At 31.1% G+C, this 15,338-nt stretch overlaps 1 protein-coding gene and 1 long non-coding RNA gene across 2 annotated transcripts in view; one reads left to right on the forward strand and one right to left on the reverse strand.

The window, feature by feature from the left end:
- LOC127702007 (uncharacterized) overlaps positions 1-15,338 on the reverse strand; it is a 90,194-nt gene that overhangs the window by 612 nt on the left and 74,244 nt on the right. The window contains exons 65-74 of the mRNA XM_052205985.1: positions 14,604-14,748; positions 13,288-13,538; positions 8,790-8,901; positions 6,238-6,494; positions 4,983-5,150; positions 3,102-3,257; positions 2,728-2,748; positions 1,952-2,060; positions 1,446-1,534; positions 711-825 (exon numbers count right to left, since the gene is read on the reverse strand). Of these exons, the coding sequence (XP_052061945.1) occupies positions 711-825; positions 1,446-1,534; positions 1,952-2,060; positions 2,728-2,748; positions 3,102-3,257; positions 4,983-5,150; positions 6,238-6,494; positions 8,790-8,901; positions 13,288-13,538; positions 14,604-14,748 (1,423 nt within the window). The remainder of the gene's footprint in view (positions 1-710; positions 826-1,445; positions 1,535-1,951; positions 2,061-2,727; positions 2,749-3,101; positions 3,258-4,982; positions 5,151-6,237; positions 6,495-8,789; positions 8,902-13,287; positions 13,539-14,603; positions 14,749-15,338) is intronic.
- On the forward strand, positions 9,247-10,288 carry LOC127702375 (uncharacterized). The gene is made up of 2 exons (XR_007982392.1): positions 9,247-9,427; positions 10,148-10,288. It is a non-coding gene; the product is annotated as an uncharacterized LOC127702375 (long non-coding RNA).

Genomic DNA, 15,338 nt, shown 5'->3' on the forward strand with positions numbered 1-15,338 from the left:
AAAAAATGCTATACACCACCCTCCTTATATAGGGGTTAGGGTATAAATAGGAGAAATTATATAAAAATATTTACATAGATTGTTTTTTAAGAAATGAATTTCTAAATCTAATCCAAAAGAAATAAATTCTATCTGCACTTGTTCTTTATCTGCAGATATATAGGTGACAGATACACAAGGATCACTATCCCTGCTGTCAGTGTTTGTGTTTTTTTGGGATATTTCCTTGATACTGTCACTTTGAGAAATTCTCAGGTTATATGAAAACATAAACTATGTTCAATTCTAAATGTATTGTCCTGATGCATGCACAGGAGATCCTTTAAAATTTTGTTCTGGCTTTCCTATTTGTTTTTATTTTGAATTGATTGCTCTGCAACAAAAGACACTTTTAGATTTCCAATGTTTGGTTTTCAGCACTTTGACCAAGAATTATCTTTTTTGAAATTGCATATAGTACATCCAATTCATTTCAATATATTGTAACCTTTACCTGATTGATTGATTAATTGATTGGTGTTTAACACCACATTCAGCACTATTGGCTATTTTGTGACGGTAAATTTTTATTGGAGGAAGTTAGAGGCCCAGAGAGAAGCACCGACCTGCGGCAGAACAACTTTGAGCAATTGCCCACAGAGGACCCTTATGAATACCTAAAACACATTCCTCACTAAAAGGGGAGATAAATCTATGCTGTAACTACTTACTTTTCTTTACATTGATAGATTCCATCTGTGGCTTTGGTACAAGTACAGCTAAATTTACAGCCATCAGACCAGGTCTCATTTTGATGGTAGACCTTTCCACCATAATGGCAAACATCTATAAATATATAATATTAAGTAGACAATATTTATCAACATACACTAGTTGTTCTTGGTATATCTTGAGGTTTTTTGGCATTTTGAGAATTCAGCGTTGAAATGATCTTAATGAAAAAGTCTCTGACAAAATTAGCTATGACCTTTTAAGATTACCAAAATGTTATGGACAGTAATGGAGAGCTCTTTGACTATGTGTAGAACTAGAGTTTTTATTCTCATACCTTTGAATGGAATAAACAAAATTTAAATAATATCCTTATTGTTTTTCGTTCATTGTTTTGTACATAAATCAGGCTATCAGTTTTCTTGTTTGAATTGTTTTACATTTGTCATTTGACATTTGAAGATTAAGAAAACACAAACTTCAAGATTTTGTTTTACTTTATTTTCAGTCAGAAGTTGTGTCGCTCAACTTTTTTTGAGTAGTATATTAAAAAGTTCAATACTGAAATGTAATACCTCTGCCACTTTGGTCAATTATTTAAGGCCTTGATGTCCCTTAAACTAACTTTTTTCTGCCTTCAACATTCTAGACCTGTAAGGAAAATTTTTTCTATGGAAAATCACTTGGCATATCAACTATTTTATGTCACATGTATGTTTATCTTCAAAACTTACTTTCTAAAATTATATTAACAATAGCACAGCACTCTCCTGGTTTTTTCACTAACTGCCAGTTTGATGGAATGTTTTCATATACAGGGCATCTATAACAAAAATTAGTTCATAATGATACAAAGAGTTAAAGCAAAATTACACCTTTATCAGATTAAAATATTGGCATATTTTACAAAACAAGTTTTTGTATTTCTATTAAATATCAAGCCAGTTAACACCATTACTGATTTTAGGTCAAGCTGAAGTTTACGAAAATTGAATATTTTTCACCTAGTTCATATAAAGATGGCTAAATATGTCTGTAGTAGCATACATATTCTGCATTCTCTTGTTCAGATTTGCCTTTTACAATATCATTTTAATAGAATATGGTAACAAAAGGATGATCAACATCTAAAATTATATCAAGAGTTAACTCCCCTTAAACAGAGTTGATTCCCTTAATCTGAGTTAACTCCCCTTAACCTTAGTTGACCCCCTTTCATAAAAGTCTCCCAAATACTTACACATTAACACAATTGTAGATACCATTATTACAGGTACAGTTCTTGTCACAGCCATCCTTCCATGTTTCTCCATTTGTATAAGTTATACCATTAAATGAGCAAGATCTTGCTGTAAAATATGCAGTATAAACCATCAAAATTCTAATCTATTTTTCATTACTGTAATTTCAGCAAATATTTAAATGTTTTTTATTATTGCGCTTAAAATTGTGATGATATAGGTTTTGCAAAAAATGAAAACCTGCATTTTAAATTCGTTATTATTTGTATTTAGCATTTCATGAAATCACAAAAACAAACGAGCTCTTCAAACAGTCCATTTCTCAACAAACGCAATTATAAATGCACACAATATATTCTGAATCTACAGTATTTAGATGGTAGGAAACTATATAATTTTATTCATCAGTTTTGCTGTAGTGGGAAATTTGACAGAAATTGAATTTATAATAAAAGCTTCTGTCTGAGTTTCATAGAATGCCATGAAGGTTTGACAAAGTTATTGATGTCTTAAAAAACTTTCAACCACAGACTGAAACGTAATGTTGACAACACCAGAGCCAACTACAGAATCTAAGAGTTGCTATATCTCGCTTTTGTGACTTTCTTTGTTGCCTTTACAATATTAGGAATTTTAATCAAATCTTGTTAAATTCACAGTTATTAGTATGGGGACAGAGAATCCCTCCTATATAGTGAGTTGCTCATTTCTCCTAGTTATGAACTTCTGAAAAGTGTTATAAAATGTATTGTCATAAAAAATGAAAAAAACTTACGTTTTGATGTTGTAAATTGATCTGCAAAGATAAATGAATTACTTTACTTCTTACTGCATCTAGTGCTGGTCAGTTACTTCAGAATCAAAAACATACAAGTTATAGCTTTTTTTAAGTGATAAACCAATTTTTCTCCTTTAACAAAATACTGCAATGCATTTTAAATTAGCTGTCATTTCAAAGTTACTATTTCAAGTATATCATACATATATCAAACATATAAATATACATGTCTTTAGATGTCTTTAATTGTTTTTTGCTTATATTTCATAACAACCCCAATCCCCCTCCCTTTAATTGATATAAAAATAAAGAGATTTGGTTTATTTAATGTTAATAATTTATGACAAACAAAATTGTAAATAAAGTGTTACCTGTGCAAGTTCCTCCAAGTCCACATGTCTTCTCACAATTGACTGTAGCCCATGATTTGTATGCTTCGTTTCCACATATGATATCTCTCTGAGACCCACAAATCTGAGGCTGTATGTCTCTACATCCACTTTGTACAGTTGTTTGTAATTCACAACCTGTCAAATTCATAATCTTGAAAGTTTATAAGATACTGTTCAAAGGGAAATAATCCTTACCTATTAATTGATTGTCTCCCCTATTACCTTTTCTCTTTCATTGTGCATGCACTAGCTATTCATTGTTCTATTATGTTTTAATCTATTATCACATTGTCTAAAAAAAAAATCATTGTAATCATTGTATGAAATTTAAAACCTGCAACGGCTGCAAGGGTCCATAATTGGTCAAATAAAGAATTTCTATTTCTATTTTTATTTCTATAAGATAGAGTAACACTGTTTTTTTTTCTACTTTCATATCTTAGTACAAGGGTTATTGGATCTTTCAATATCATAAGAATTTTGTAAGTTGTCCACTGTTTCAGAATATATAAAAATAAGGAGATGTGATATGTGTCAATTAAATAACTGTCCATAAAGACCATAGAATAAAGATGTGAACAATTACAGGTAATTTCAGTTTTCACAATGAATAAAACTCATATTGTATACTAAATATACCAAATTATCTTTGATTTATCATTAGTGGTTCCGCTTGAACTGACCTTTGATCACAAACTTTAACAAATTGTTGCCGCTTCCATCAGAAACAGCAAACATACTGGTAAGTCTCGCATTTTGACTCTGTCAAGGGGAGACAAAAACCCAAAATCTAATGATTATTTTCACTGTATTAGCTCTTAACTAACATTTTTACCCTAGGACTAATACTGGTTGAAAATCTGCACATAGAGTACTAGTCTCTAAGAAAGACAACTTTTGTAAAAGATGAGGAGTAATTTTTCAACATTAACCAACAGAATCCAAACCTGTATAAGAGCTAATTACAATAAATGTATTACCCATTCACAATTAACCAGGACAATCCTTAAAGAAAGACCACAATATCCCCTTTAAGATTTTTTAAATCTTGAAAAATTTATATCAATTTGGTATCACTGGGTAACAAAACTTCTGAAGTAAATCATATACAAAATAATGGGGGTTGAAATAATTGAATGTATTTAGAAATGCAAATTGCAATTTCGGTCTCTTTAGAACAATTTCTGCAATACATCACGTAGTGTTTCTAAGTGATATCTAATGAAACACTGACTGGAGAATTTGTGTTAACCTCCTCCTCTTTCCAACAAAGTAAAAAAAAAACCAATACCAGGTCCGGACCTGCGTCACTGAATGCAATTGACTGAGGTGACATGTATACTGCAGTAAAAATGATCATTCCCTTTCATTATAGCCAAGAAAACTTTGACAACAAACTTTCCTTGCACAGTGAGTGTTGTAAAATTTTAAAACTATCAGAAAACAGGAAGTGGCTGCATGGAAAATGTAAAGTTCAACTGCTACAACTCAACATTTGAAGCTGCAGACCAAATATAAAATCATTCCCAGTCATAGAAGCCAAGAAAATCTTGAAGAAAGTTTTCCTTGAACAATGAGTGTTGTAAGATTTCAAACTATCGGCAAACAAGAAGTGGCTGCACAGCGGATGTAAAATTTGCTTACCCGCTACACCTCAACATTATGAAGCTGCAGACCAAACATAAAATTATCCTTTTTATAGATGCCAAGAAAAGTTTGACGAATGTTTTGTTCTTTAACTCTTTTGGACGGAGGGAAGGATGGAAGGAGTTACTCGAGCTTTGGCGACGCAGGTAAAAAGACCTTTCATTCTAGAAAAGGGTGAACTTCAAAGAACAAATAAAACAAACAATAACTTACATAATCCACAGTGTCTGGGACAATTATCCAGTGCCCAACTGTGGAATATACCAGTACATGCATCATCTCCAAAGTCATCACAGTTATCTAACTTGTCAACACATTTAGGATCATCACATGCAACAGTTGTGATTACTGGACTTGTAAATGTTGGACTGCTTGAACAGTCTGGAAAAAAATCACAGAAAGATAAAGTTAAGAAGGCCTTTAATTGCGTTTTACATTACTGTTTATCAAGAATCTTAGTGTTTTCATATTTCATTACTAATACAAATATTGTCACTGTGGTTTATTTTTCAGTTTTTCAACATTTTAATGTGTTGTGCAAAACACTTCTAAATGGGCCGCTTATTCTGCATAATTTAATTTTTTCACATGATTTTCTGGCACAAATATATCAAAATTGAAATTTCCACATATATTTCCTCTTTTTTTTTCAATTTCTATTTAAAAATTAATCTAGCAGTTTTGGTAATTTTTAATTCCTTTACATAATTTTTTTTTTTTTTGTTGTTGTTTACTTTGATATACTTAGATTTCTAATCAAAAACCAAGCCAAATGCTTTGTTATAAAATATCATCAACGCTCATATCGAATTTCTTAACAATAGATGTAGTGTAATGGCAATGCCACCAACATTATAAAGACATACTTCCTTGAAGCTTTTATATGAAGAATAATACTGTAAACCAACTAATTTTCACAAGAGATTTTATTTTTTACTTTCGCAAGTAGAAAATTAACGTGAATATAAATGTTGCATATATGTAAAAGTTATATCTTTCCATATTTAACTACATCAAGTCAATTTATAAAAATTACGAATTTAAATCGCTGCAAAGTGCGCTAGAAAGGGCGAAACACGAAACAAAGTATCCATGAAAATAAGTTGATTTACAGTAAACAGTTCTGTGGAATGCACCATCTTGTACTTTAATGCCAAGAGCAAACTTTACAGAAAAAAAAAAAAAAAAACATTTTTAGTGTCGCCTAAAACTATAAATAAGGAATATAAATGTTAATCCCCGCAAATATCAAAGGCACCAGTTGAACAACAACAATAAAATTGAAGCCTTCATCAATAGGTTTGTTAAGCCAAACAGAGAGATTTGAAGGACAATTCCTAGACATGTTAGCCTTATAAATATTACTAACGTTAAAAGCTGGATGCAAAATACCACTTTTTATTAAATTCCTGCTAGTAAACTCATACTTCCAAAATTAATATTTGTAAAAAATAATTTAAAGACTTACCACAGAAGTTACAATGGTGAGCACAGTTACGTTTGGCCCATGGAATATATGGAGCTTGACAAGCTGCTTGTCCATAAGCTTTACAATTATCTAGTGTATCCTTGCACCATGCACATGTTGGACGTGTAGGTAAAGTGGTGGTTGTAATTATGGGTCCAGGTGTGCCGTTCATTTGATTACATTTAGGTCGGCTACAGCATTCGTTTTCTAATTTTACCAGTTTGCAAAATGATGGTAGAGATGTATAGGTTGGGCACCTATGCAAAGATTAAAATAAAAATGATGTAATGGTTTTATTAAAAAGGTAGCTAGGGTGTCTATATGTTTGACGATAGATTTTTCTTTAAACTTCAGTGAAAGACTTCTGGGTCAATGTTCTTTCAAATTTCAATATAAAAACTGGGTGGTCACATATCTAGTTTTTTCATTAAAATACAGTGAAATTAATGCAATCACAGATATTTCATATGGGTTATACAGGGGAAACTTAATTTTTCTTTATTAAGGTGTCATTTAAAAGATAGAATTGGGTAAAATTAAATGAGATAATTACTTTTCATAAATACATCCAAAATATCAAATAAAAATAGGGGATCACAGACCATATTTTCTTGAAAAATAAAAAAAAAAACAAATTGTCCTATCAAATTCAATATTATTATCTGCCCTTGATTTGAAAAAGTTTTTTTTTTTCTGGAAATTTAAATACACTTCTTAACATTTATTTTTTTCATACTTAAATCTAACTTTCAAGTTTTAGTGTTTCTTTTGTAAGAATGATACTTGGTAAACTATTTTTAAACCAAAAAAGTATTTTTGCAACATGAATAGAAGGGATTTTCAGAAAAAGACACCCGATCTACCTGAATGCACTTAAATCATGTGTTAAAACATATTTGATGGAATTTACTTCCCTGTTTTTCTCATCCTCATAATTATTCCACTACTGTCTATTCATTTATTTTCATGGTTACCACTTTTATGGGGTTAGGAAAAAATTGACATTTTAGTGGATATTTTATTTCCTGGCTTTGTCAATTGGCTGGTTAAAAAACACATAGAAAATTTGGACTTCATTGAACATTTAAATTCAAGGTTGACCTATACCCACAATATCCCGGAAAACTTGGTATCCCACAAGTGTTAAGGATGTTTGCTACTCTGTTTCAAAATAACAAGCTTTTGAAAAGACTGTTATAAATTGATAGTTTATAACAAATAAGGGAACCAAAAAAGCAAATAAAAATGAAGGGTCTGTGTCTTTGTTTTTGAGATATAAGCCATTAAAAAATTGGCGGGAAATGATTTTCTCTATATTTTTCATATATTTAACATTGGCACATTTTTTCTTTCAAAAACTGAAAAAATAACAAGGATTGTATAAGATTTTCAAAAATGTCTTTTTAAATTATATGTAATAAAATTATGAAAACAAAAGTTGGGGTTAGCGGCCAAAATTTGTAATGGCACTACATGGAAAAACCAAAGGATTCCGAATATGTGACAAAAATTCAAAAACAAGAGGAGCAAACATCCTTAATGAATCCACAGTATACAAGAAGGTAGGAATGCCCTTTATCGTCAGGTGTCAAACTGTCATTTTCGGCTACTTTTGTCAAATTGGTTAAAATTTTATCGTGATTCGTGAAAGGTCACAAATAATTAACAGTTACCGTTATTTTTGGAAAAAATAAAACTTTATTCGTCAAAATCAGTCGATTATTTTATCGTCATAAAGAAAATGTACATTTTATCATACAAGGATATTCAAAAGTTTCTACCTTTGAAAAGAGAGCCTCTACAATGCAGTTTTTCTACAATTCTTCTACATTTCTTCAAAACAATTTACACCATTGAAAAATTAATGGTAAAATATGTAAACAGTTTTAAGCTTAAATAAATTTTGAAGGAAAAAAAAAGTAAAAGTCCTTTATTTAGAAATCAAATAAATAAAAGGAAATGTGGGGTACATGTCATTGACACAGCACCCCTATGTCACAAAATAAAAAAAACAAACCAGGGGTAGCAACGAATTCAAGTCCTCACTAAAAATAATTAGCTTCAGTTGTTTCAAAAAAGGCAAATATTACAAACAATATCACTAAGAATCCAGAGTTGAAAGTTCCTCAAACAGAGCAAGTTAATTAGGCTTACTGTGGATTCAGTATTATTCGTTGGATACCAATTTTCGTGGTTTTCAAGGATACAGGTGAACCAAGATTTAAATGTTCAACGAATTACAAATTTTCTATCAGGCTGTATGCAGAATATGGCAACACCACGAAATCACATATCCACGAAAAGGCAAGTTTTCCGCAATCCACGACAATTGGTACCCACAAAAATAAATGAATCCACAGTATCCTTCTAGAGCACCTGATATAAACCTTTATTCTAACTGCCAATGATAATTTTCAGTTGTTAAAATGTGCAGTCATCTGCAGAATTGTAATTTTTGATTTTTTTATCAGTTGAGAGTTTTTTAATTACTTAAATGTTGTTTGGCCATGACATTTTACATCTTACACTTATGCCAATAATTCAATAATTACCTAGGAGTGCAACTGAAAGCACCTTTTTGTGCATTGTCACAACTGCAATCAAAGTCGCATCCGTCACTCCATTGCTGACCTTGTTTGTAAATTTTTCCTTTGTATATGCACACTATGAAAATGAATTATAATAGCAATTATTCATTATTTCTCATCATCCTAAAGCAGCAAATATAGTAAATCCAGTGCACTGTTAAAACTTCCATCAAAGTTACAGAGCATTTTTATACCAAATAGTTTATATAGATTGCAATTTTGATGTATTTTTGTGCTTTCATGTACATTTCAGAGCAAAGTTAATACTCTTTTATTTCTAAGGCACACCCATGTCTATCCAACCACTGAGCCATCAAAATTAATAAGATATATGATACAAGACTACAGTTTTGTCTGGTTTGTTACCTAATTTGGAAATGAAATATCCATGCAAAAATTATTGTGCTCTTAAGTAGAAACTGAGACTACTATAACACAGAGATTGGTCACTTCCCGTACTGACCAGTCAAATAGTAATTAATTGTAAGTCTTCGAGCACGTGACTCGCAATGATTGACAAGAAGGATTCGACTGCCATTTTTGACAGCGAAAGAGAAAATAATAATTAACAAATGTGGATTTATAAAGAGTGTTATGTTCCGGTAAGTGTGAATATAAGATTTGACATGTTCATAAATGTTGGTTTATAAGCACTTTAGATAAAATAAGTGCAGTTATAGACTTGAATTTACCGACCAAACCGGAAAGTAACCTCGAGTTATTACCAGTCCGTGGGACAGGGTCAATGAGCAACTCACCCATAACTTACATTCAGATGAACAATCTGTTTTCCGGATAATGTATGTGCAAGCCTTAGTAATTAACCCATGTAATGATGTAAAATTTGTAATTATATGAAATTCCAATTTTTCTGTATCAGTAAGTTCCCGCTGCAGAACTGAGAAACACACGAGACAAGTTGCACACACACAACATGAGGTCTGATAGGTGAATTTGTATTGTTAGTGAAAGAAATTTTGATTTATATTTGGTTCCCTTGATAATATATATGCAGTCTATACATGCTAGTATAATAATATTATGCAATGAAAATGTGTCACCATGTGAAATACCAGTACATCATGAGTTCCTAAATAGACGTATTTTTTTTAAATAATTGACCCAAACATGATGTAAAAAGTACATGCATCTTTGGTCTGCATCCTTTATCAGTTTAACTATTTTGATCCATATTGACATGATTGGTCAATTACTGCTGAGTCTCAAGTCTCAGATTACTGTCTTAAAAATTAATGAATTGCCTATGCTATAAACTTGACAAAGATTACTTCTTTTTATTTATAATATATTCTTTATTGTAGGAATACCCCCAGAAAGAAATCACGCATTAGAAGAAGGGAGAAGTACTACTGGAGAAAATGACTTTTTTTAGTATTTTTTTTAATTTCATTGAATTTGTCATGCTTGTCTTACATGGAGAAATAAATATTTAAGTCTTTGAATATACATTTTTATTATTATATACATTAAAACTAAGACAGGAATGCAGAAATTCACTAACACGCTCAGTTTGGACAACAGTTCAATGAAAGAAAAAAAACAAGTAACCACACATCTTTATATATTAAAGGAATAGCCACTTGAAGCAAACTTTAAGGAGATTTTTATATATTTTTGCTAATGATCATCAGACAACTCCTTTAGTCCAAATGAAGTTCAATGAAGTGGATGTAAGTTATTGGAATGCACCGTAATTACCTTCAACAATGAGAAAACCTATACCGTGCAGTCAGCTTCAAAAGTCCCCGACATGGAAAATATATAACAATTCACTAGAGAAAATGAAGTGTCTACAATAACAAAGCAATTTACGAAAATTCAAATATGACGGACATGAACCAACAGCAACCACTGAATTACAGGCTCCTGACTTGAGAGGGGCACATAAAGAATGTGACAATGTTAAATATTTTTAGGCGCTCATCACCACCACTAGCATGGGACATTGGTGTAACGACATAACATAAAAACAAACTTTAAACATAATTTGAAAATAGTTCATTTCGGTTTAATCAGGCTGACTGTACATGAAATATGGGTTGCCATTGACAAGCAGTTGTGAATCGAAGTTGAATTTACAGAAAGGTGACATCAATATATGCTATCATATTTAACATTCTTGTTTAGATCTGACATTGCTACGTATTTATACATTCCGCATTATTTTTGGCTTCTCAGAATTTTCACATGGTAAACTGTCAGCAATTACCCAACAAAAAAATGTCATAGGGAACCTATTTACAAAGCAGCATGCCGACAACAATTAACATGGTTTGTCACCAAACATTGAACAAGCACATTTATATTTGCTGTGGCTAAAAAAACTAAAGCAAATCACAACTCTTTTCATCTGAGTTGCTCAATTATTAGGGTTACAAAAAGCATAGCGATATAACTAAAACATACGACACTTTAACAATAGACAATATTCAAATTTTCAAGAACTTTACGGCTCTGTATTGAAGCACAAAATTTCTTGTCTGGGATTTTGAAAGCGGGCACATATTTCTGGTGTTGAAAAAATGTCATCGTAATTTACACTAATGTGGTTCTATTTATGTTAACATGGAGATAATTTGATTATTCAGTCACGTAATTTTGAAGCTTCTTCGTTCTGATTTACATGCACTTGCGGTTGATGCTTCTTTTGGAGTTTTTGTAGTTTTTGCAGTCTTTGCAGCAGGGACGTATAGTCATCCTCAGATTCAAAATCTGATGCAGTATATTCACCACGTAAAAGATCAAGATTGAGATCACTATCATCCCAAGATAAAAAATCAATGTTACTGGACATTGTGAATTGAAAAATGAAAATGCCGGCGATATTTTGGGAACATATATATAATTTGTAGGGCTTATGTTTGCTTTATGTATCCATTGCAGTTATAACCTCTTTGCTGATCTGTTACGCAAGGAAATTACTCATTTACCTTTAATGAATTTTTTTCTCTTTTCTGTGATCACCGCTTATTACATTGTTTGCAAAAACTTGACCTAATTATCAGACGGAATTTTTAAAAAAGTGGGGGGGGGGGGGGGGTTGAAACTTGTTTGAAAAAAAAAATTTACGTTGGATAATCTGAATGAGGGTCTGGATGGGGGTTCTTTATTTCCTATAATTTCTATGCCATTTTTCTCTATTCTTTAAATCTTAATAACTTATTATTTTCTGTTCTCTTTTCTTTATTTGTCGGTCCATTTTTCTCCATTCTATACTTATGTGCCCCTATTTCTCCATTCTATAAAACCCCATCCACACCCTCCTGAATCCTACCACAAGTGCACCGACGATATTTGACAAGGTTTACTACAATAAACATGTATATTGGGCACTCAGCAGTGAAATACCTTACAAGTATAGAACAAAAGTTTACTGCAATAAACGGAGCCTCGTGTACCTTGGGCACCCAGCTGTGAAACAAAATTCATCTCCCATGCTTTAGAGACTACCTGTCTTTACAGGCAAAATATTTTATATTAGATACAATTAACGGACGTGTAGCAAAACAATGTAACTGTAAGATTGATAAGATTAATCACATTCACATTTTCAAGAGTGGCCGCATAATAACAAACTATTAACAAATTATTAATGATTAAAAACAAAAATTTAAATATGAATAGAGATAACTGCATTTGAAAGATAAAAACTATATTCTTTTTTTTTTTTGATTAATTCAATTTTGTTTTTAAATTATTTTTAAAAGAAAAATAATAATATCCGATACTGTTATAGTATTCTCAGTGATAGGTGATATATGTCGTCTGCTACGGTCGAATACGAAACTAGGTTAAAATAACGTAGCTAACTACCGGAGACTCAGATAATCCAATAAATCTATAGTGACCAATCTCTGTGTTATAGTAGTCTCAGGTAGAAATAAGAAGATTTGGTATGAGTGCCAATGATGACTTATTTCCATTTTTTATTTGATTATAGCAAATTGATCAGTTCAAATAAAAGAATATAACAGGAGGTCTGTAATAAGTGTATATCTTGATGCAGAACCATTTTCTGGTTATTAGTCAGGTCAACTGGAATCTTATGCACAGCTGGTTAAAAAATATTTTGAGAGCTAAAAATGTATATTGCTCAGGTGTGGATATGTATATTGCTCAGGTGTAAATATGTATATTGCTCAGGTGTGAAATGTATGTTGTTCAGGTGTAAATATGTATATTGCTCAGGTGTAAATATGTATATTGCTCAGGTGTGAATATATATATTGTTCAGGTGAAACATTGCTTTAGATGACTTTAAAAATAGATTCAGCCAAATTTCACCTGGGACAATTCTAGTATGAATTTCATAAAGTTCTGAAAACATATTTCGATGCAATAAAAATAAAGATGACCAATTGCAAAAACATTGGTTAACACAAGTTTGGTTTCGGTTGAAACATCAATACCATCAATATTAAGCAAATATCTTTAAACCTACCATTTCTCGGAGTAGTGTTTGATGAATTTTGATAACTTCCTCCACCAACTAATGTTGTAGAGAAATTATAGTTTGGTCCAAAGCCTGTGTAACCATTGGGCAGTTTCCCAATGATGGTATATTTTGTCTGTTCTTTTAGTGGATTAACCGTTTGACCATTCTCCAACTGACATCTTGGCTCGTTGCAACATTTTCCTGCGACCTTCAGAAGGTAACATTTGTTGGAAGGTAAGTTGTTGTAAACAGGACATCTGAAATATATTTTAATACAACACATGAATAGTAGGTTAACAAAATCCATTAATTTGATCATTTTCATGGATTGAGGAGAAATTGTCTTTTAGTGGATACTTGAATTTTTTAGTTTTAAAAACAAAGTCTGCATGCTAGCCTATAAAACATTTGTACTTTATCATTTAAATTCATGGTTGACCTTTACCCATTAAATCCACAAGGATTGATATCCTGTGAACAATACTGAATCCACAGTAGTTTATGAAAATCAAATCAATTTTCAAAACAATATTTTTACCTCATTCTTTACTGAATTTCCATGAAATTTTACCATAATCTCAGATTAGTTTTAGTTTCCTATGGTTACTGTTATATAATTTTGTTCAAAATTTTGACTATCAGGAAATCATTATTCAATTTCAAAATTTAATTCTATCCATCAAAATATAGCAAATTGTCACATAAAAGAAAAAAATAGGTTCATGCTTAAGTCACTAATTCCTGAAAACTTGGGTCTACTATAAGTGGGTCCATAACCAAGCTTCCCTTGGCAGCTAAAAGTAATTATAAATCATCTGTTATGAAATAAAGTGAATTCAAAATACAAAAAAAAATTTAATTCTTGAAAACTAAGATTTATAAAGCAAAATTATAAATTGTATCATAAAAAAATACTGGTGAAAATTTCAACACTTAAGGGAACTTAATGGAACTCTACCAGCACAAAATTTAGGAGGCATTAGTTCAGCAGTTCTTTATTTTTTAAATATGGAAAAGTTGTTATTTGTAAATGTATTTTTTTCATCAGCTTGTACAATACTATTGAAGATAAAATGTGGAAAATGTGAAGTTGTAAATACTGTACACAGTGAATGTTTTTGTTACCCACAGCATGATACTGCTATCTACTTTTCATCATGTTACCCACAGCATGATACTGCTATCTACTTTTCATCAGTACAATATTATTACATGAAATGTACAATATATACATTTTTTGCAGGATACTAATTTTGCATTTTTGATAGTGTTGTGGAAACCGGACAAAAGTATTTAAAATAGTAATATTTATTTATACTTACAGTGGGTCACAGTAATAATATCCGGTTTTTCCATCCATACACTGACAGCTGAAATCACACCCATCATTCCATTTTTCTCCTTGGTTGTACACCAGATATTTTTCTGGTTGACCATTAGCAGCTTTACGATGGAATACACATTGACCTGGGGAAATTAAAATGTAATAATAAATGGCCCATTTATACAATGAATTCTTCGATTCTACAGACGAATCTTTATAGAATAACTAATCCAAGAATTCAAATAATAAAAAAATATTCAATGAGTGACCGAACAACACATTAATTCACGAATGCATGTAGGGCATGAGTTAATTACCAGTGTTGTTTGTTCACGAGTTGAATACTTGTCGATATCTTAATTCTTGGATTAGTTATTTTATTACATTGAACCATGGAATTTCTATTGGAAATAAAGTAGAAAATTTAAATTATGTTCACTGGTTTAAGAAATGCTAAAGATAAATAGTATGTGTACTGAAAACCAACTTATCTTCTTATTTATCCGTTTCTAGCCATTTTGTGACGATTCATTTTCATGATTTTCTAACTTTGCAGCTTGATTAGTATCATATCAATATGAACTTGCATTGTAATTTATGATCTCATTATACGTGTTCAGCATTTATTGAAATCAAAATAATAAATCTTGCATTTCTGTTCATAGTTCAACGATATCATAATAAATTCTACATTTATAGATTTGTCAATACTGCTGTAAATTTGTATTCTACT

This window comes from Mytilus californianus, unplaced genomic scaffold (genome assembly GCF_021869535.1).
Source record: "Mytilus californianus isolate M0D057914Y unplaced genomic scaffold, xbMytCali1.0.p SCAF_5, whole genome shotgun sequence".
NCBI lineage: Eukaryota > Metazoa > Mollusca > Bivalvia > Mytilida > Mytilidae > Mytilus > Mytilus californianus.